The sequence below is a fragment of the Calliphora vicina genome, chromosome 4 (genome assembly GCF_958450345.1).
Source record: "Calliphora vicina chromosome 4, idCalVici1.1, whole genome shotgun sequence".
NCBI lineage: Eukaryota > Metazoa > Arthropoda > Insecta > Diptera > Calliphoridae > Calliphora > Calliphora vicina.
This window is the reverse complement of record NC_088783.1, coordinates 11844924-11867532: the sequence shown is the minus strand read 5'-3', so window position 1 is coordinate 11867532 and position 22609 is coordinate 11844924. Positions and strand designations below refer to the sequence as shown.

Sequence of the window (22609 nt, the reverse complement as noted above, 5' to 3'; positions counted from 1 at the left end):
ATTACACTTCATTTAAATTTGTATTTTTTTCTTGCATTTAACATAAAATTAATTATGAATATTAATGTTTACATAAATTGACAAAAACTTATAAATTTTACAATGAAATCAAATTCAACTTCCATTTTCATTCACTTGTTAAATATACATAGATATGTACAAATCTTTCAGCAACAACTTGCAGATTTATCGATATTATAATAATTGCAATCGATAGCATTATCGTTTAACGATTCAGACAATTCAAAAACATTTAAAAAAAAATATAGTTAAAAACTAAAATAAATATGTATATAAAAATTATACAATTGTCCAATTCACAATTGGTGTCGTAACGTTGTATCGTTGTATGTCGTAATTTTTTTTATTAATGTTTTCTTTTTGTTTCGAAAAATTTGTTTGAAAAATATTTATGACATACAATGCTACAACACTACGACAACAATTGTGAATTGGACAAATGTTTTTTTTATTAAATGGAAAAAAACTGATTGATTTGATTGATGGAAAAAAAATGTTAAGATTAAAAATAAAGAAATAAACTTTTAAATATTAGATTTTTCAAAATCTGCAAATTTATGAAATTTGCTAATGAAAATACACTAATTTTTTTTAAATTTTTGCAATAAAATAAGAAACGACTTTACGATTACGATTTTTATTTTCCAAAAAAGGTCCAAATGCAATTTATACATCCTAATACCAAGTGAACTGTCAAAAAACAATACGACAACACTGACATAATAAATAAAAACAACAAAGTACGATTTGTGATTTTTTTCTTTTGCCGGAAGAATTTTGCAGAAAAATTAACAAAAAATATTTAAAGTTGTTATAGAACTTAGGCATTCCATTAGCATGGGTCTCTTATCTGATCCCTCGTTAACACCACGTCATAAATTTGGCAAAATACTCACCAAATATCATTCCAAATTGGGTTGGCTTTTGTACGTCGCCAGCATTGTATGGTTTGGCTGTCTGGGTCATAAGGACTTTAATCATGGTACTTATCTATCGGAAAATGCACTATCACCGGGTAAGAATATATGTTTTTATAAAATAACTGCAAAATTTTATGCATTTTAATTTGCACAGGTTTGGTTTATCCCGAAATCAAACAAGACTCCAGCCGCTGGGCTCAACAATTGATGGATGAACTGAAAGCCGAGCGTGACACTCATAAATCAACTACACCTCATGCTTGGATAGCGGCTAAAATGAAACAAATTGGTTTGGAGACGTATGTGCATAACTATACATTGCGTTATCCCTTTGGAGGAGGCAAAGAGTTTCATGGCAAAAATGTTTATGGTATTTTGAGGGCACCACGAACTAGCTCGACTGAGGGTTTAGTATTTTCAGCACCCTATAGGCCTCCCTCATCGTATCATACGGATATAGCAGCTAGTGTACCCATTTTATTGGCATTTGCAGATTTTGCGAGAAGTAAAATATTGTTTGTTCTTTATAAATAGTGTATTTTGTAAAAATTTTATGTTTCCTATTTTAGAGAAAAACTACTGGGCTAAAGATATTATATTCTTAGTGACTGAACAGGAGCAATTGGGTATGCATGCTTTCCTAGAAGCCTATTTTAATACAGAAATGGATACGGACACAAAAAAGAATAACTTTTTAAATTATGGCAACTTGCCTGCACGAGCTGGATCACTGCAGGCAGCTTTAAATATTGAAGTGCAAGACTTGGATATAGGTACTGAACACATTCATTAAATACGAACGAACAGTTCGTCGCAAATCATATTTTGTTTAAGAAAGTCTGCCCCGAACACTGATATTAGGTCAATAATTGGCCTAATCCGAAACTGGTTATTCGTTCGGACTTTAATGCTTTTTCGGTATTTTTCGGTTTCGGTATTCGGCTAAATTTTTGCCGAATACTGGTATTATTCTGATTTTTGTATTTTCATAAATGTTTTTAGAGCTAACCAGTTATATTTCTCTCTCTTCAGATTACATTGATGTTAAAATTGAAGGCTTAAATGGTCAATTACCTAATCTAGACATGTTTAATTTAGTTCAGCGCATAACTGCTCGAGAAGGTATAATCTCTGGATACAAACAAACACCTTTGAAGAAACGTCGTTCATCTCACTACACTTCAGTGGAGAGTAATATAAAAAATTTACTCAGCATGTTACTAAGTCAAACCACGGGAGTGCCAAATGGCAATCATGGCCTCTTTCATAGACATCGCATTGAATCATTAACGCTGGAAGCTGTTAAGAGGCCAACTACCGGTAGTAATCGTTATAATGGTGGTCTGCCATTGTTGAAAACCATAGAGGGAATATCACGCAGTCTTAACAATTTATTGGAACGTTTTCATCAGAGCTACTTCTTTTATATACTGGCACAAAATGATCGTTTCGTATCGATTGGTGACTATATGCCATGTCTCGTATTGTTGGTGGTGCCTTTGTTCATTAAATCATTTTTAATGTGGCTTATAGCGGGCGGACAAATTAAGGATGCTGATAAAGAACAGGTGGAAGAGGAAGTTCCTTTTATAAAGGATAAAGAAAATGCAGAAGTGTACTTAGTACCTGCCATTCTATTCATCATCTATACATGTTTCATAGGTTACATGTGTCAACAAATACTTGGCTTGGAATTAGTGGTGAACTCTCTGTCCACTTATGGTTTAACCACGGCCCAAAGTGTTACCGTATCTATGGTATTATGGGTAGTGTTGGCAATTCTTTTGCCATTTGTGTACCGTTTACCTGTCATCGCCATGCATTGGCTGCATTTATCCTCTTTAGTTGGCCTGGGAACAGCTTTAGTGGTAGTAGGCTTGCTAAACTTTGCTTTGGCCTTTTTGATTGCCTTGGTTTGTGTACCATTGGCTGTGGGAGTTAAACCCAATATGCAGAAGGGTTTTAGAAAATCTCTACTAACCTTTTATTGTGTGCTTTTAAACCCTATAGTATTTATTTATGGTTTGGTGTGTATATTGACCTTGTTCCAGTTTCCTGAATTGAAAATTAAGGATGTTGCTTGGCGTGCTGTCACTGCCAGTATGGATGCCATAACATTTTCGTTAACCGATAATTTGGTAAGTTTTAAAAATTTAGTAAATTTCGACATTTGGTGGAAAATATATGATCACAGATTATTATTCTTTTTGCTCTAGGACCTCTTATTAATAAACTATAAGTGATTTTTGATTTTCATATAAAAATCGATATTTGTTGGAAAATATGAGTGATCACAGATTATTATGCTTTTTCCTCTAGGTTCTCTTATTAACGAACTATGAGTGATTTTAGATTTTCATATAAAAATCGATATTTTGTGGAATATATGAGTGATCACAGATTATTATCCTTTTTCTTTTAGGACCTCTTATTATTGAACTATGAGTGATTTTAGATTTTCATATAAAAATCGATATTTGGTGGGAAATATGAGTGATCACAGATTATTATCCTTTTTGCTCTAGGACCTCTTATTAACGAAGTATGAGTGATTTTAGATTTTCATATAAAAATCGATATTTAGTGGAAAATATGAGTGATCACAGATTATTATCCTTTTTCTTCTAGGACCTCTTATTAACGAACTATGAGTGATTTTAGATTTTCATATAAAAATCGATATTTGGTGGGAAATATGAGTGATCACAGATTATTATCCTTTTTCTTCCTCTTATTAATAAATTATGAGTGATTTTAGATTTTCATATAAAAATCGATATTTAGTGGGAAATATGAGTGATCACAGATTATTATTCTTTTTGCTCTAGGACCTCTTAATAACGAACTATGAGTGATTTTAGATTTTCACATAAAAATCGATGTTTGGTGGGAAATATGAGTGATCAAAGATTATTATCCTTTTTCTTCTAGGACCTCTTATTAATAAACTATGAGTGATTTTAGATTTTCATATAAAAATCGATATTTGGTGGGAAATATGAGTGATCACAGATTTTCGACCTTTTTGCTCTAGGACCTCTTATTAATGAACTATGAGTGATTTTAGTTTTTCATATAAAAACCGATATTTGGTGGGAAATATGAGTGATCACAGATTATTATCCTTTTTGCTCTAGGACCTCTTACTAATAAACTATGAATGATTTTAGATTTTCATATAAAAATCGATATTTAGTGGGAAATATGAGTGATCACAGATTATTATCCTTTTTGCTCTAGGACCTCTTATTAACGAATTGTGAGTGATTTTAGATTTTTCGCATAAAAATCGATATTTGGTGGAAAATATGAGTAGGCACAGATTATTATCCTTTTTCTTCTAGGACCTCTTATTAACGAACTATGAGTGATTTTAGATTTTCATATAAAAATCGATATTTTGTGGAAAATATGAGTGATCACAGATTATTATCCTTTTTCTTCTAGGACCTCTTACTAATAAACTATGAATGATTTTAGATTTTCATATAAAAATCGATATTTAGTGGGAAATATGAGTGATCACAGATTATTATCCTTTTTGCTCTAGGACCTCTTATTAACGAAGTATGAGTGATTTTAGTTTTTTATATAAAAATCGATATTTAGTGGGAAATATGAGTGATCACAGATTATTATCCTTTTTGCTCTAGGACCTCTTATTAACGAATTATGAGTGATTTTAGATTATTATCCTTTTTGCTCTAGGACCTCTTATTAACGAACTATGAGTGATTTTAGTGGGAAATATGAGTGATCACAGATTATTTTCCTTTTTCTTCTAGGACCTCTTATTAACGAATTATGAGTGATTTTAGATTTTTCACATAAAAATCGATATTTGGTGGAAAATATGAGTGATCACAGATTATTATCCATTTTCTTCTAGGACCTCTTATTAATAAACTATGAATGATTTTAGATTTTCATATAAAAATCGATATTTAGTGGGAAATATGAGTGATCACAGATTATTTCCCTTTTTCTTCTAGGACCTCTTATCAATAAACTATGAATGATTTTAGATTTTCATATAAAAATCAATATTTGGTGGGATATATGAGTGATCACAGATTTTTGTCCTTTTTCTTCTAGGACCTCTTATTAACGAACTATGAGTGATTTTAGATTTTCACATAAAAATCGATATTTGGTGGGAAATATGAGTAATCACAGATTATTATCCTTTTTGCTCTAGGTCCTCTTATTAACGAAGTATGAGCGATTTTAGATTTTCATATAAAAATCGATGGTGGAAAATATGAGTGATCTCAGATTATTATCCTTTTTGCTCTAGGTCCTCTTATTAACGAAGTATGAGCGATTTTAGATTTTCACATAAAAATCGATATTTAGTGGGAAATATGAGTAATCACAGATTATTATCCTTTTTGCTCTAGGACCTCTGATTAACGAACTATGAGTGATTTTAGATTTTCACATAAAAATCGATATTTGGTGGGAAATATGAGTGATCACAGATTATTATCCTTTTTGCTCTAGGTCCTCTTATTAACGAAGTATGAGCGATTTTAGATTTTCACATAAAAATCGATATTTGGTGGGAAATATGAGTGATCACAGATTATTATCCTTTTTGCTCTAGGACCTCTTATTAACGAAGTATGAGCGATTTTAGATTTTCATGTAAAAATCGATATTTGGTGGGAAATATGAGTGATCACAGATAATTATCCTTTTTGCTCTAGGACCTCTTATTAACGAACTATAAGTGATTTTAGATTTTCATATAAAAATCGATATTTGGTAGGAACTATGAGCGATCACAGATTATTATCCATTTTCTTCTAGGTCCTCTTATTAACGAACTATGAGTTATTTTAGATTTTCATATAAAAATCGATATTTGGTGGGAAATACGAGTGATCACAGATTATTATCCTTTTTGCTCTAGGACCTCTTATTAACAAACTATGAGTGATTTTAGATTTTTCATATAAAAATCGATATTTAATGGAAAATATGAGTGATCACAGATTATTATGCTTTTTCCTCTAGGACCTCTTATTAACGAACTATGAGTGATTTTAGATTTTCACATAAAAATCGATATTTGGTGGGAAATATGAGTGATCACAGATTATTATCCTTTTTGCTCTAGGACCTCTTATTAACGAACTATGAGTGATTTTAGATTTTCATATAAAAATCGATATTTGGTAGGAACTACGAGTGATCACAGATTATTATCCTTTTTGCTCTAGGACCTCTTATTAACAAACTATGAGTGATTTTAGATTTTTCATATAAAAATCGATATTTGGTGGAAAATATGAGTGATCACAGATTATTATCCTTTTTGCTCTAGGACCTCTTATTAACGAACTATGAGTGATTTTAGATTTTCATATAAAAATCGATAGTTGGTGGGAAATATGAGTGATCACAGATTATTATCCATTTTCTTCTAGGTCCTCTTATTAACGAACTATGAGTTATTTTAGATTTTCATATAAAAATCGATATTTGGTGGGAAATATGAGTGATCACAGATTATTATCCTTTTTGCTCTAGGACCTCTTATTAACGAACTATGAGTGATTTTAGATTTTCATATAAAAATCGATATTTGGTAGGAACTACGAGTGATCACAGATTATTATCCTTTTTGCTCTAGGACCTCTTATTAACGAACTATGAGTGATTTTAGATTTTCATATAAAAATCGATATTTGGTGGGAAATATGAGTGATCACAGATTATTATCCTTTTTGCTCTAGGACCTCTTATTAACGAACTATGAGTGATTTTAGATTTTCATATAAAAATCGATATTTGGTAGGAACTATGAGTGATCACAGATTATAATCCTTTTTCTTCTAGGTCCTCTTATTAACGAACTATGAGTTGTTTTAGATTTTCATATAAAAATCGATATTTGGTTGGAAATATGAGTGATCACAGATTTTTGTCCTTTTTCTTCTAGGACCTCTTATTAACGAACTATGAGTGATTTTAGATTTTCATATAAAAATCGATATTTGGTAGGAACTATGAGTGATCACAGATTATAATCCTTTTTCTTCTAGGACCTCTTATTAACGAACATGAGTTATTTTAGATTTTCATATAAAAATCGATATTTGGTGGGAAATATGAGTGATCACAGATTATTATCCTTTTTGCTCTAGGACCTCTTATTAACGAATTATGAGTGATTTTAGATTTTTCATATAAAAATCGATATTTGGTGGGAAATATGAGTGATCACAGATTTTTGTCCTTTTTCTTCTAGGACCTCTTATTAACGAACTATGAGTGATTTTAGTTTTTCATATAAAAATCGATATTTTGTGGAAAATATGAGTGATCACAGATTTTTGTCCTTTTTCTTCTAGGACCTCTTATTAACGAACTATGAGTGATTTTAGTTTTTCATATAAAAATCGATATTTGGTGGGAAATATGAGTGATTACAGATTATTATCCTTTTTGCTCTAGGACCTCTTATTAATGAACTATGAGTGATTTTAGATTTTTCAAATAAAAATCGATATTTTGTGGAAAATATGAGTGATCACAGATTATTATGCTTTTTCCTCTAGGTCCTCTTATGAATGAACTATGAGTGATTTTAGATTTTCATATAAAAATCGATATTTGGTGGGAAATATGAGTGATCACAGATTATTATCCTTTTTCTTCTAGGACCTCTTATTACGAACTATGAGTGATTTTAGATTTTCATATAAAAATCGATATTTGGTGGGAAATATGAGTGATCACAGATTATTATCCTTTTTGCTCTAGGACCTCTTATTAACGAACTATGAGTGATTTTAGATTTTCATATAAAAATCGAAATTTGGTGGAAAATATGAGTGATCACAGATAATTATCCTTTTTCTTCTAGGACCTCTTATTAACGAACATGAGTTATTTTAGATTTTCATATAAAAATCGATATTTGGTGAGAAATATGAGTGATTACAGATTATTATCCTTTTTGCTCTAGGACCTCTTATTAACGAATTATGAGTGATTTTAGATTTTTCATATAAAAATCGATATTTGGTGGGAAATATGAGTGATCACAGATTATTATCCTTTTTGCTCTAGGACCTCTTATTAACGAACTATGAGTGATTTTAGATTTTCATATAAAAATCGATATTTTGTGAAAAATATGAGTGATCACAGATTATTATCCTTTTTGCTCTAGGACCTCTTATTAACGAAGTATAAGTGATTTTAGATTTTCATATAAAAATCGATATTTAGTGGGAAATATGAGTGATCACAGATTATTATCCTCTTTGCTCTAGGACCTCTTATTAACGAACTATGAGTGATTTTAGATTTTCATATAAAAATCGATATTTGATGGGAAATATGAGTGATTTTAGATTTTTCATATAAAAATCGATATTTGGTGGGAAATATGAGTGATCACAGATTTTTGTCCTTTTTCTTCTAGGACCTCTTATTAACGAACTATGAGTTATTTTCGATTTTCGATATAAAAATCGATATTTGGTGGGAAATATGAGTGATCACAGATTAATATCCTTTTTGCTCTAGGACCTCTTATTAATGAACTATGAGTGATTTTAGATTTTCATATAAAAATCGATATTATTAACGAGCTATGAGTGATTTTTTTTATAAATCGCACTAAAAATCATTTACTAATTATAATTCTTTTTTTGTCAGATTTATAACAATTGGTTGTGCACAATTGTCACCTCAGTATTACTGCCTCTATGGTGCTGCTTTTGGACTTTGGTATTAAACAAAACTAAAAACGATCCTATTGTCAGCATTTCAAACAAGAAATTGGACTAAGCTGCAGCTAGTCTTTAAGAAAATATTTATGTTCTAAGCTAATTAAAAATAACTACACTTTTTTAAAAAAATAAAAATAAAACTATTAAGCTACGAAAAATGTAATAAAAAAGCATTTATATGTTTATATTTATTTATATATAAATTTTTATTTATTTTGTTTATATGTACTTACATATTATTTTATAATACAATAATAATTGATATTTTTAGAGTAAAAAAAAGGAAAAGAAAATTTACACATATTTAAATTTATTAGTAGTATCTGAAATATATAAAGTGCAGCATAAACAAAATTTCAAAATAGTATGCGAAAAAAATAAAATAAAATGAATTTGTTTTGTATCCATTTGGTTTGTTTGTTTTGCCTTAAAATCAATCAATTAATTATATATAGGTTAGGACTTATTTTATATATATATATATTTAATTTTTAAATTTGTTGCAAAAAATAAAGGAATAGTTTTTTTTTATACTTATACTACATACAATAATATTGGTTAAAAAAGAATAATACGCATTTGCATATATGCATTTTTTCAAAATATTATATTATGTTTTTGACTTAAAACTAAAATTTCAAAAGGAAAAAAACAGTGTATACCAACGAAATGATAAATATTTGTATAGGCTACTCGTAAATCTCGTATATTTTTAAATTCCACGAGTAGTTAATTAAAATATATAATAATATGTATTTAAAAATTCTACCAATTATTGTAAAAAAAGTAGTTACTGTTTTTAGTATTAGCAATGAAGTTCTTGAAATATACCCCCCTGTGTTCTGTAAACTGAATATGAGTAACGTTTTTAAAACGAATTCACATGATTTACTCGTTCTAGCTTCGAGTAAACAAAACTGTTTCAATGTACAAAAACATACATTTTCCAATTATTTGCTTTTGAAAATCGCTTGGTTCTGAAATCACTCGATTTACAAAACAGGGGAGCGATAATTACAATTTAGAGTAATTTTAATTGAAATTCTCATTTTTGACTTTTGAACTCATTGCAATTATCTTAAAAAAGTAACTAACTAATTGTATTTGCTTCAGTTTTTGTTGTTTATTTTTAAAGGTACTTTCTACTTTCTCCGCTCCATTAAATCGTCTGACTATTTTTGCTTTTCGAAATTCAACGATCTGGGCATTAGGGCGAGATTCTTAAGACAGGCGTGAGCCTGTTGCACCATATATTGTTGATCTTTGGTTTGGCCACAGGCCATTTTCTCCCATTTTGGATCTAGGTATTGTTGAGAATTTCGCTGGCGTGCCAGCACAGTGTCCAGCTGTGGTTTGTTCTCCTTCTTATCATCATCATCTCTGGCCTCATCATCGTCAAGCAGCAAATCATTTTCACTGCACAGTGTATCCCTCATAATGCTGGACTCAGCCGATATCAAAAACTTACTGGGTGTTTCCGTTTCAAATGGTTGAGGTTTTTTGTCCATTTTTGACTCTTGGGAAGAGTGATTTGTTGGCATTACATTTTCTCCCCAGGAGGTTATAAGTGATTTGCGTGCTTTCTTTGTGGGCGGTGGCAGTTGAGAGTTGTTATGACTGCCAGCGGCTGTTGCTGTCGATACGGGTATGTTTTCCTTTTTGACAACCGCTTTATTTGTTTGAATGGTGTCATTTAATTGCTCATCGTGAATGATTTCGGCCAGATCCTCGACCAAACTGGAGGGACTGGGTGGAATGTAACGTTCGCCGCGACGTTTTTTACCCAAGGCAGCCAGTGCATTTTTGAAGGGTGTTGGTGTACGGGGACCAATAAAGCCTGAAATAAGAAATGTTTGTTAATATGTAAAAGAAGTCTTTTAAATTAGTTTTTAGAAAAAAATAAATCCCTCATTGAGGAGGGATGTCCCATTCATGCTGAATTATCTTTCTCACCACAAAAATTATAAAAGGGAATTATTGGTTGTATAACTAAAAATGCGGGATTCACAACAGATGTCGTTATTCTCACTTAGTTATTGAACATTATAGTGAAAACAACAAAACTTTGTTTGCTTCGAAAATGTCGAATTGTGTGCCAAAGAAAGTTTTGCTTTATTTCTTTAATTTGAAAAAAAGTGCCTCTGAAGCTCACCAAAGCTTATGATGAATGTGTTCCATCGGATTCAACGTACCAGAGATGGTCTCTGCAGTTCAGAAGTGGTGATTTTGAAACGGAAGGCAAAGATCGCCAGCCGAAAAAGTTTTAAGACCAAGAATTTGAGGCATTACTCCATGAAGATTGTTGTAAAACTCAACAAGAGCTTACAAAATCATTCAGAGCTACTCAAGCAGCAATTTCAAATGTTTGCAAAGAGCAGGATTAATCGGATTTTAGCAGGATTATTGTACAAATGTTTCAAAATAAAAGCTAACCATTAGAAAAAATCCTACATATTTAAGTCATACAACCAATAATAAAAGTATTCACTCACAATTGAGTTTTGAACATAGAATAAATACATAGAACGGAAGGCTAGAGAAATGTCAATGAAAAAATGTCTGTATTTTTACACATATGGGTGATAAGTAACAAACCCCATTGAAATACATATATTCTCATGAATTAGGTTATTGTCTCTCAGTTATCTATCTATGGCTTTGAAGCTAAAACTCGTTGGAAATAAAATAGTAATCTGAAAAAATCCCAATCAAATATCAAAACCAAAAACAGCAAAAATTAAAGAATGCTGAGAAATTATTGCGACTAATCACTAACTATGAAAATAGCAATCAAATTTGTTCAGTCCTCAATCATTTTATAACATTGTAGGTATATGTTTTTAGTATGTAATATTATTTTGTGTTGCACTGCAATTTTACAAAACAATGCAATGCAATTTAGTGTGAGTCAGCATCTATAAATTGTTTAGTTTTCTGATACGATATCAGTTAATAAGAGTATTGGATTCTAGAAACAAACCACAAACCAAAAGAAACAGTTTTAACAAATAATCAATGTTGTATTTATTTAGCTTTCAAACTTGTTTTACCCTCAACAAACAGCCTGATAAGAAATTCACAATAATTTTTTTTCTGAATTAAATAAGTATTGCACTAACAATGAGTTCTAGTATAAACATCCCATATTAAGATATACAACTTAATTAAAAATGTATTTCTAAATAATAGTAACCTTGCTGTAAATAAATATAAATAACTTACTTTTATGTGGCGTTTCTATAGAAGAGGATTCCAATTCCTTTTTCGTTTCAGCGCCCAAACGATTGTGATTCTTATTTACGGGTGTACTGGCATGTAAATTCATATCTTCGAATGTGGTTAGACAGGGTGAATTTAAGAATTGACTGGGTGAAAATGGTAGAGTTTTAATGGGCGTTATAACAGGTGAATCGGGTAGTTTAACATCATGTTTGCTGTTTGGATGATTTAAATGATGAGAATTCAAATTGAAATCATGCATTTGTTGCAGTTGATTTTGTTGTTTAGCTCTTTTGAGAATATTTGGTGTGGGTCTGGTAGATATTTTAGCAATACAGGGTTTCTTCTCAGGCGGTAGGCTTTTATTTTCGTTCCTTTGTAAGATTTGGGCCGACAAAACAAGGCCCGGTGTCATGACAGCGCCCGATTTGATAAGTGTTTTAAGATGTGATCTAGAGCTTTTCAAGTCCGAACAGGGTCGTGTGGATTTTCGTTCATTGTCGTAGTATTTACGACGCATTGTGGAATTCCAATGATTTTTTATGGAATTGTCTGTACGTCCCGGCAAAAGTTTAGCTATTTTAGCCCATTGATTGCCCCACTGCATGTGAGCCTGGTAGATGATGCGATCTTCCTCTTCGGTCCAGGCGGTTTTCTTAATGTTGGGATTTAAGTGATTGTGCCAACGTTCTCGGCATTGTTTACCAATGCGTCCATTGAGGTAGCGAGCTATAAGAGTCCATTTTTTGGGACCAAAACGTCTGACTAGCTCCATAACTTTTTCATCCTCTTCCTTAGTCCAGGGCCCTTTTATCAATTCGGGATTAAGAACTTTAGCCCATCTCTGCTGGACCTGAGGTTCTGTGCGTTCTTTGAAATGAGGAGCTATAAGATCCCATCTATCGCCATGCTGCTCCACCAGACTTTTGAGTAGATTATCTTCCGATTTGGACCAACGTTTGCCAAAGCCACCCGAACTGCCATTGTTATTGCGCGAGCTAATGCTACTGGCATCATCCTCACATCTGCCATCGACATCCGAATAATCGGACTCGGCAGATTCAGCGCTCACACTATCTCTCTGTTCGCTAATGGAAACAGAATAGGATTCATATTTCATCATCATTAATTATCTTCTCCTCTTTTCCAGCGCAAACAATTATGATAGTATTTATATTGTTGTTGGCGATTGTGATAATATTGATGCACTTTACCTTGACAGTACAGGCAATTTGCGTAGTGTCTTAGGTGTGGTCGTTCTCTGTAGTGCTCGTAGACTTCTATGAGGGAAGTGGATTTAAAGGATTCTGCACAACTTAAACAAGTCAGATATTCGAAGCCCTCAATTACACCGTCTCGTAAGCGGAAATGTGTGGCATCCCTTTCGCTCAAGCCTGGTGGTTCTATGATATTTGCAGTGGTTGTCCCTGATAATGACGTAGTTGTTGAATTTATACCAGTTGTTATTATTGTTGTTGTTGTTGCTGATCTATTTATAAATTCCCTTGTTGATTGTGTGCTATTGAAGTTGTCAAAATTGTTGTTGTTTAAGTTTCCATTTTCGGCCATTAAACGCAAGCGTAACTACCCCCCTTTCAACAGAGGCCTTTTCTAAGCATACATCAGAATTTACTTTTCTTATGAAATGTTTTTTTTTTATTTTTTATCAATAGTCCCAAATCAAGCAACACAACACACGCACTCACAGCCCATGAATTCTTTAACATCTATCTCCTTTAGGTTTTTAAGTTTGTCTTTTAGCTTGCTTTAATGAATTCTAAACAAAAACTCAAAATGTATGTTTATTTTATTTATTATAAATTCTCAAAATGTTTTTCTGTTTATCCACACTCATACATACGTTTGCAAACGCTCTGTCAGTCACACATATATATAAGGCGCTTTGTTAGTGTTTGTATGTAATTAGCTAAGCGCTATGCAGTCACTATGACGAATGACAGCTGCTAGCAGCACGCTTTTTTTTACACTTTTGTGCCGTCGTTGGACAACAAAATTTTTCTAGTCAACTTTTCCAACTTTAATTCGCGAATTTTATAAAACATTAATTTTGCCCTGATAGAACTTTTCACACACTTTAAATTGATATAAAATTTAGAATTTTTGTTAAATAAAAACCACGAAAAAATATAAAAAATTTTAGCAGCAAAGAAAATTCTTCTTTATAAACCGTTTATTATCGATAATTTTAGATGGCCATTTTGAAATTAAAGATAATTATAGAGCTACCAGATCAATATAAAATACAGTGGCAACTTCTTTTGTGACATAAACAAAAGCTACATGATGTGAATGAAAAGCAAGTAAAATTTAAAAACATAATTTAATAATAAAAAAGAAATTGTATTATGAAATATTTTGTATTTTTAATTCGAATAATATAAACACCAGTATTTAACCAAATAAGCTAGACAGTTAGTCCCTTACAATAAACAAATAGTTTATGTTTATTTTTTTATCGATATCTGTTTTTTTTAACGGAGTAGCCATGAGAACAACAACAAACAGTAGTGGCAACTATTTTTCGTATCATATACAATTGCTAAGCGTTGACAACTTGTTACATTCAAGTTCAAATATCTTTAGCATATCTTTAGGGTTTTTTAAAATCGTGTACAAACTTGTAGTGGCAACACCGCGTCAGCCGCCAGCGGCTTGTACAAGTGCCAGTGGCAACACCGCGGCTGACATGAGCGGCTGACGTCAGCTAAACCATTTTTTTTATATGAAGTTTTTTCTATTTAGAATTGGGGGGTCTATCAGCCAAACATTCCCATATGAAATACACAGGCGTGAGCATGTGAGCGGCTGATGTCAGCCGGAGCAGGAGTATAAAGTTGCCAGATTGATTAAATATTCAACAATTTTCTTTTTTATTATTTTCTATTGACACGACTTTGACGTTATTATGTTAAATCAACAAAAAAAGCGGCAAAAGGTAGTTTTTATGAGTTTATTTTTAAAATTTTGTGAAAAACATTAAAGGATTTTTAAATAAAGAATCCTTTGAAATATGGCTGATATCAAAGTCGTGAAAAGCAAACGTAATACGCTGTTATCGTAAAAAGGAGAGACATGGTATTCTGCAAGTCCCGGGGTCACTAATTTAACGGCTTCTTCAAAAGCCGATGAAAATAATATTGGAGTTGTTAAGAATCCAGCTATAGTAAGAAAAGCGGAAATGGTAACTCATACACCTTTTATTTATTATGTAAGATTTAACTTAAACAAAACAATTATTTTCCAACTAGAAGCTGACACTATAGTGTGCTGGAAATTCTGACAACACCATCGCTAGTATTAACCCTTAATTTCTACTCATAATAAAATCTGCGATTGTTGATTATATATTATTGAATAAAGTGGCCAACAAGGGTGCCGTTTGTATCATGCTGATTGTTGCTGCATGCTGCTTAATGCTCCATTTACAAGTTATTTTATCGTAAGTAACCAAAGTTTTTAACATAAACATACATACATATATTAATATAATCTGAACAAAAAATGAATGGCTGCGACTGGCGTTCAATCTCTAACGTCTTGGTTTTCCGTCAAATACACTAGAAAGCTGTGCTAATGCCCGTAATTTCAAAAATAGGTACCTACCAGTGCTTAATTACTTATGGAGTAAAAATATTTGGTAATTTTTACCCCTAGATATTTATTTGAAGTTAATGTCAAGTTACCTTTTAGGTAAATTTATCTGATGAGTATTTTACACAGTAGATATCTATTTGTTGAAGTTACGGGCATAAATGCAAAAGATAATTACCAACCTGTATAAAAATAAGTACAGACTCTACTAAATAAAATAATTGTCTGGGTAACGGCCACTCATAAAATAATATATGAGGTAACTAGTTGTCATTACCAAAATTCACAAAATTTTAGCTGGCTGATTATATTTATACTAGAAGAACGACTCAGAATCACTTTCTGAGTCGATTAAACGATGTCCGTCTGGCTGGCTGGTCGGCTGTCCATGTAAACCTTGTGCGCAGAGTACAGGTCACAATTTTGAAGATATTTCGATAAAAATTGGTACATATAATTCGGAACCTATTGAAACTTGCAGAAATCGGTCCATTATTTCTCCTAGCCCCCATACAAATGTCCTCCGGAAATTGGATTTTATCAGTCATAATTGTTTAATTTATACAGGTATCATCACAAATTTTGCTCCAAATAAGTTTTATATATACGAAATTCATGTCACCAAATTTTATTATGATCGGTCCATAATTAGTCACATCTCCCATATAAGGCCCACTTCCGAAAATCACTTTAACGAGCATAAATAACTTTCATATAGACGTAAATAATACAACCAAATTTCATGGCAATCTGTCCAAAATTAGTCATAGCTCCCATATAAGGCCCACAATATCTTTAACGGTCATAAATCTCTTAAAAATGTTGGTATAAACATAAAATTAAAATAACGTTAACAAATAACTTTCATATAGACAAAAATAACATTTTTTTGTGGCGATCGATCCATAATTAGTCATAGCTCCTATCATAACACTCTTCTGAAAATCATTTACGAAAATAAATTATTGAAATCCGACCATACTTTCTTACTTGTTTTTAATAAAAAAAACCGAGAAAAAAAATATCATTTAACTCAAACACCTGCATATAAAACCTTTCGAAACTGCCTCATGCATGAAAGTGATCCGTGTTTACCTGGGGTGCTAGTCGATTAAAAATTATTCGAATAATCGAGACAAGGATTTATTTTTTATTCGAATAAATACATTTTTTCAATAAAAATTAAGTAAGAGAGCTATATTCGGCTGTGCCGAATCTTATATACCCTTCACCTAATTCAAAATAAAAATTTTAAATATTTTTATGTAAACAAAATTATTTTTTTTTTCATTTTTTGGAAAAAAATTTGTTTGAATTGTTTTTTTAAATTTTTTTTTTTTAAATTTAAAATTTTTATTTGTTTTTAAATTCTTTTTTTTAATATTTAGCAAAAATAAAATTTTTGGTGAAAAAAATTCGGGTTAAAAAATATTTTTTCCGATTTTGCCCATTGTACGGTGGTCAATTCCGGCCAAAAATCCATAACTTCTTTATTTCTTCATAAAGATGTTTGAAATTTGGTATTTGTATTAAGATTAACATAACCGATCGATCGATAAACATTTTGATGTTCAAATACAGGGTTTGGCCAAAAAAGCATTGACGTTCTAAAAGTATCAAAAAAATAATGTAAATGGTAAATGGCTGAAATTTAGTCCAAAAATAAAGAATAAAATATGTGATCGAAAAAAAATTGGTCATTCAAATTTCGGATTTCATATACAGGGTTTGGCCAAACAATCACGGATATTTTAAAAGCATCGAACAAATTAGGTTTTTCATGTAAATGCCTGAAATTTAGTCCAAAAATGAAGAATAGCATAAGTGATTGAAAAAATGGTAGTACAAATTTCGGAATACATATACAGGGTTTGGCCAAACAATCATGGACGTTTTGAAATTATCGGAAAAGTTAGGTTATTCATGTAAAATTTGAAATTTTAATTTTTTGACTTTGTAAAAGTATCGAAAAATGTATGTAATTTTTGTAAATGGCTTCAATTAGGTTTATAATTAAAAATAACATAAATGATCCATTGAAAAAATTTCGACATACAAATACATGGTTTGGCCAATTCAGCATAGACATAAATAACTCTGAAACTTACATAATTTTTTAAATTGGGCAAAAAAATACAAAAAAATTTGTAAAATATGAAGGCACTGAAATCGTACTGGTTATTAGAATGGCAGATAATTGCAGCTGAAATTTATAGTACTTACTCTAGATCAGGGAAGCGCAAAAAGAGAAATTGTAGTTTGTGTGCATGTATGGGTTATGAATGGAACACATTGAAGACAGCAGGCTACCAACTGCAATCTGTCAAAATTAGAATACACACGTTTATATGAAGACGATTCTTTTGACGACAGCACAGCTACACGACCACACGATTGCTTTTGCCGCTGTAGCCGAATTAAACTAATTTATATTTCTGTCAACTACAAAGCAGAAATAGTGTTGCTAATATAATAAAAAATGTAAATCAAATGAGTGCTTAAAAAAATACATTTTTTTTACTTAATTAAGAGAAGTTTTTGATAACCATATTGATGTAAATTAATAACAGGTACATAATTAATTATAACCATATATATGTATATGTTTACTCAAAATAATTGTTTAAATCTTAATTACTTTGGAATTTTGTACGGTTATTTTTTATTAAAGTGGCACCACTGAATTATAAATCAGCTGTTTACTTTGTAGCTGTCGTCTTCAAAATAATTCAGTAGCTGCCACACGACTACAACTCCAGCCAGCAGAATTTGTGTTCGTGTAGTCGTGTAGCCTGCTGTCTTCAATGTGTTCAATGCATTAAAAATAAAAATTCCGCAACAACATCAAGCAACAGAATGAAATATTTGTATTTTTACGCTCTATTGTAAAAAAAAAATTTAAAGAAAAAAGCACAGGCTACTTCGATTCAAAAGTAAAAAATCACATTTTTCTAATATTAAAATGACAAGAAAAAACGTTTGACTTTACAGAACTATAAATAACCATATACAGGCAAATCCCGGTATAACGAATCTCACTTTAACGAAAAACCTATTTAACGCACGGTCAAAATCGCAACATTGACTACCTTATATAACGAACGTTTCAAAAATTGTATGCTTGATATAACGAATGGTGAGAAAAAACAAACAAAATCAAACAAACGACCTAATTTTTAACATTGGCAACCTTATATAGCGAACATTTCGAAAATTGTACGCTCAATATAACGAACAGAAAGTATAAAAAACAAAAGTAGTAAAGAATGTAAAAAAAATAAAAATAGGTCGTTACAATACCGTTTTCAATGGTTACTCTCTTTAATAATTAGAATGCGAACGAAATCTTTCATTCGATATTGTGAAACAGGGTATAATTGTGCAAGTGTTCACCTGAATAAGGTAGGGAAACTGTAGTAGAATTTCATTGAAAGAAAAAGTAAAAAATTTAGATGAATGATTGAAATATGGAATAACAAAATTCTCAACATGTATTTTGAAGAAAATAAAAACAAACATTTAATCGTGACTAAGTGTTTGCTGTAAATTATCTTCACACAAATTAAGTGGAATCTATAAAATCTGTTTTTTTTTTTAAATGTTTGTCCCTGAGTTTAATTTTCTACAGGTTGAATCATTTTCAGAATCGAAATCCTTTACAATGAAGGATTTATTAATCGTGGATAATTCACCAAGCCATCCTCCAGAAGAACAATTAGTAAAAACTACTAAAGATATACATATTTGGACAATTTTCATTCCTCCTAATGTAGCACAGCTCATCCAACCTAGGTATCAAAAGGCCATGCGTTTAATTAAATTCCAATACAGAAAAAGTTGTCCAAAATTAAAAAAAACATATCGATATAACGAATTCAATTTAACGAATGGGCCTGACAACATATCGTTCGTTATACCGGGATTTGCCTGTAGTTACTTTATAGCCAAAATAATTATGATACTGTATACTGAATGGTTAAGAAAAATTTACCATCAAAATTTTATAAAAATTAAAAAAAAAAAAAAAACATTTTGAGGAATAAAACCAGTATGTATTTTATAATGTTATTCTATATTCATTATCACATCAAAATTAGAGCATTATGAAACTTAAAAGGGAACAACATGTGACTACATAAGAACTTGGAAATGAAATTAATAAAATACATAGTACAATGAACAATATAATTTATAATCTAAAAATTGACTGAAAGTTTTATACGAATTTAAAAATACTTTGGAATCTGAAGTCCTTGAATCAACAATTATTTCATGATATATTTAATGAGATTTAATATAATTAAAATGCTCGAATTTTTTATTAATATTTACATGATTATATTAATAATCTTGTATTTCTTTTCTTTTGTATTTAATTATATTTTAATAAATAATTAAAATACTAAAATACTAATAATTCGAAAAGTAACTCCTTATTCGAAGAAAATTAATTAAATTGTAAACTTTTATTCGTTTAAAATAAAACTTGAAAAGAACTCTAATGTTTACATTAAATTAATACAATTTACCATTTTATTGTTTGGTTTAACGTTAGAATAAAATATTGCATTTTCTGTTTTGTTTTAATTTATTCCGCATACGTTAAATAATCATTTAGAAATGAATACTTAGTAACAACAATGGAATTACTCATTTGAAATTCTTTCAGGACTCGAAAATGCATTTCCTACATTGTCTTGTTTCTCAGTATTTAACCATAATATCTTTTTCCCTGTTTATATTTGCCAATTTCATTATAAAATATGTTTTATTGAACTGATTTAGTAATTACACAATAATTTTTCTTAATTCCTGGTAAATTTAATTTATTTTTAACCCCTTCCCCCTCCTAGAGAAAAATAAAATAATTTTTTTCAATGACAATTCTCGTATTATAATAATCAATAAATCGACTCATAATTTGTAGAAATTCCTTGCAAACAAGTACAATATGTAGTGAAAAATAAGAGGGAACTAAGAACTAAAAAAGATAATTCCAGCCAGCTGTGGTTAAACTCAAGTATCTATCGGTTTAACTTTGTTTTGTTTATTTAGTTTAATGTGGCATTTCATAATCCCATGAAAGACTGACTGACTGAATTGAATTGAATGTATGGCAAAACACTTGCCAAACGAAATCAGCAGGAAGGAGTTTGGGTGGGTGTTTTGATAGTGGGGAGGTAAACAAATAAATCATATTAAATTTGGCCAAAAAAAAGTTTGAGCAAAAGATTTTCTATTTAAATATTGTAGCAAAGAAGAAATGCTTGGTTGTCATGATGATGATTTAACAATAGATTTTCAACAATTATCTCTTGTTAAACATTGAAATAATAGCGACAAATTAAATACTATTTACAACCACAACAACAAAATATTATTTTTGTGGCCAGCATGAATAAAGGAAAGGAATAGAAAAAAAGTATTCTCTAAAGATATAAAGAAACAGGTCAATTAAGGGAAAGGCCATCTGTCGTTTATTAGTAACATGTCAAAATGTTATTGTTGCAAAAATTTCATTTTGATATGAGATGTTTACTAAATATGTAACCCCCCTACCACCAGCCTTACAGCTCTGTTGCACAAAAAAAGGAAGAAAAATCTGTTAAAAATTCATTTAACCTTCTTTGGCTGGCGCTACTACCCAGGAAATCCTGGCCACAATAAAGGCGTTTAAACAGCGTGTAGTCTTTTATAATTTACAGCATGTGTCGAGTACTTGGTTTAACAACAAAAACAGTTGAATGTTGTTGAGGAGAGGGGAAAGGGAAAGAATGAAATGAAATGAATTTCAAAATCAATTCCATTGAGACCCGGAATTCGTCGAAGCATGAGAGTTAAAAGGTAATACAAAATCTATTAGTGTTTCGACAATCCTCAACTCGTCGTCAGCAAATGATGAAGGAAATAAAATAAACCCCCCCTCACCACTTCTCTTCACCGCTCTCCTCCTGTTCGCTAATAAAATACGATTCGATTGTAAACATGTAATTGGAAACCTGTTGGTTGATGAGCAGTGAAGTACTTACTTACATACGTACATGCGTATGTATGTACGTACACAAACAAATGAGTATTTATTTATTTATTATATGAATATTGTAAGTAGTAATGTTGCACAGTGGTCTGGAGGGAATATTAGTATCAAAGTTCGAAATAAATTATTATTATAAATGAAATGAAAAGACATACATATATAGTGGCTGCCAATACAAATAAAACTTTTCCAAATTCATATTCAACTAATAGGTCAAAATCCCAAAAAAATCATATATGAAATTTGTATATTTTTAGCATTTTATTAATATCCCAGCAGTTCTAGGAGACAGTACCGAACTAGTGATTTCACCCATCATTTAGGGTGGGAGCTAGTTACTTCAATAGCCACGTGACTAGTCATTTTAACACGGGCATGTCCTAAGCAGGGGGTCAATTGTCTCTTTTTGATTACAATGGTACTGTCTAATAGTTGGTCCAAAGTAGGCAACATATTGGATTCACATACTGGTTACATAGCGTTAGTTACCTTACTATCTTTGTAACTGGTTACTTGATCATCTACTTGACTAGTTATTTTAACACGTGCATGTCCTAAGCAGGGGGTCAATTGACCCTTTTGATTACAATGTGACTATCTGATAGCTGATCGAAAGTAGTCAACGCTTCTGGTGGGTAAAATAAAGTGCACTACAAAAAAAAAAGTTTGAAGTGACTTCACCATAGGTTACTAAGAAACACTAAAGTGACTATTGGCTTCATGCTATGTTACATGGGATATCAGTATACTTAAACAAAAATAAAAATAAACTGTATGAAAATTATATCAACACAATTTGTATAAAACCAGTTTGTACGAATTACTCACAAAACGTTTAAAGTGACTATACTCCAGATTACTTAGAGACACTTAAGTGTCAATTGTCTTCTACAAAGTGCATACACTTTGTGAAGCTATTTTGTTATGGATTTGAACAAGAAATTTGAATGATTCAATAAGAAATAAATTCTATAAATAATGAATTCACTTTTTAAATTTTCATACGAAAAATAGTAAGCGCTCTATTATTGCCGAGATATAAGCTAAAAACT

The 22609-nt window shown here is 30.8% G+C and overlaps 2 protein-coding genes across 2 annotated transcripts; one reads left to right on the top strand and one right to left on the bottom strand.

The window, feature by feature from the left end:
• The first annotated feature begins 780 nt into the window (after nt 1–780).
• On the top strand, nt 781–9096 carry GAA1 (glycosylphosphatidylinositol anchor attachment 1). Its single transcript, XM_065510340.1, has 5 exons — nt 781–1036; nt 1096–1446; nt 1511–1714; nt 1974–3079; nt 8616–9096. The coding sequence occupies exons 1-5, from the start codon at nt 859–861 to the stop codon at nt 8745–8747; spliced, it is 1971 nt and encodes a 656-aa protein (XP_065366412.1). The 5' UTR covers nt 781–858; the 3' UTR covers nt 8748–9096.
• Nucleotides 8863–13997, bottom strand: Myb (proto-oncogene like protein Myb). Its single transcript, XM_065510341.1, has 2 exons — nt 11912–13997; nt 8863–10526 (listed from the first exon to the last, which is right to left on the bottom strand). The coding sequence occupies exons 1-2, from the start codon at nt 13032–13034 to the stop codon at nt 9862–9864; spliced, it is 1788 nt and encodes a 595-aa protein (XP_065366413.1). The 5' UTR covers nt 13035–13997; the 3' UTR covers nt 8863–9861.
• Between the last annotated feature and the right edge of the window lie 8612 nt (nt 13998–22609).

What these genes read in the sequence shown, in the direction of transcription:
- Myb (XM_065510341.1), bottom strand. Translation starts at nt 13,034, where the DNA reads ATGATGATGAAATATGAATCCTATTCTGTTTCCATTAGCGAACAGAGA. An exon ending in TATAGAAACGCCACATAAAA is followed by an intron (nt 10,527 to 11,911) that starts GTAAGTTATTTA and finishes TTCTTATTTCAG; the next exon opens with GCTTTATTGGTCCCCGTACA.
- GAA1 (XM_065510340.1), top strand. Translation starts at nt 859, where the DNA reads ATGGGTCTCTTATCTGATCCCTCGTTAACACCACGTCATAAATTTGGC. An exon ending in AGTGCAAGACTTGGATATAG is followed by an intron (nt 1,715 to 1,973) that starts GTACTGAACACA and finishes CTCTCTCTTCAG; the next exon opens with ATTACATTGATGTTAAAATT. An exon ending in TTTCGTTAACCGATAATTTG is followed by an intron (nt 3,080 to 8,615) that starts GTAAGTTTTAAA and finishes TTTTTTTGTCAG; the next exon opens with ATTTATAACAATTGGTTGTG.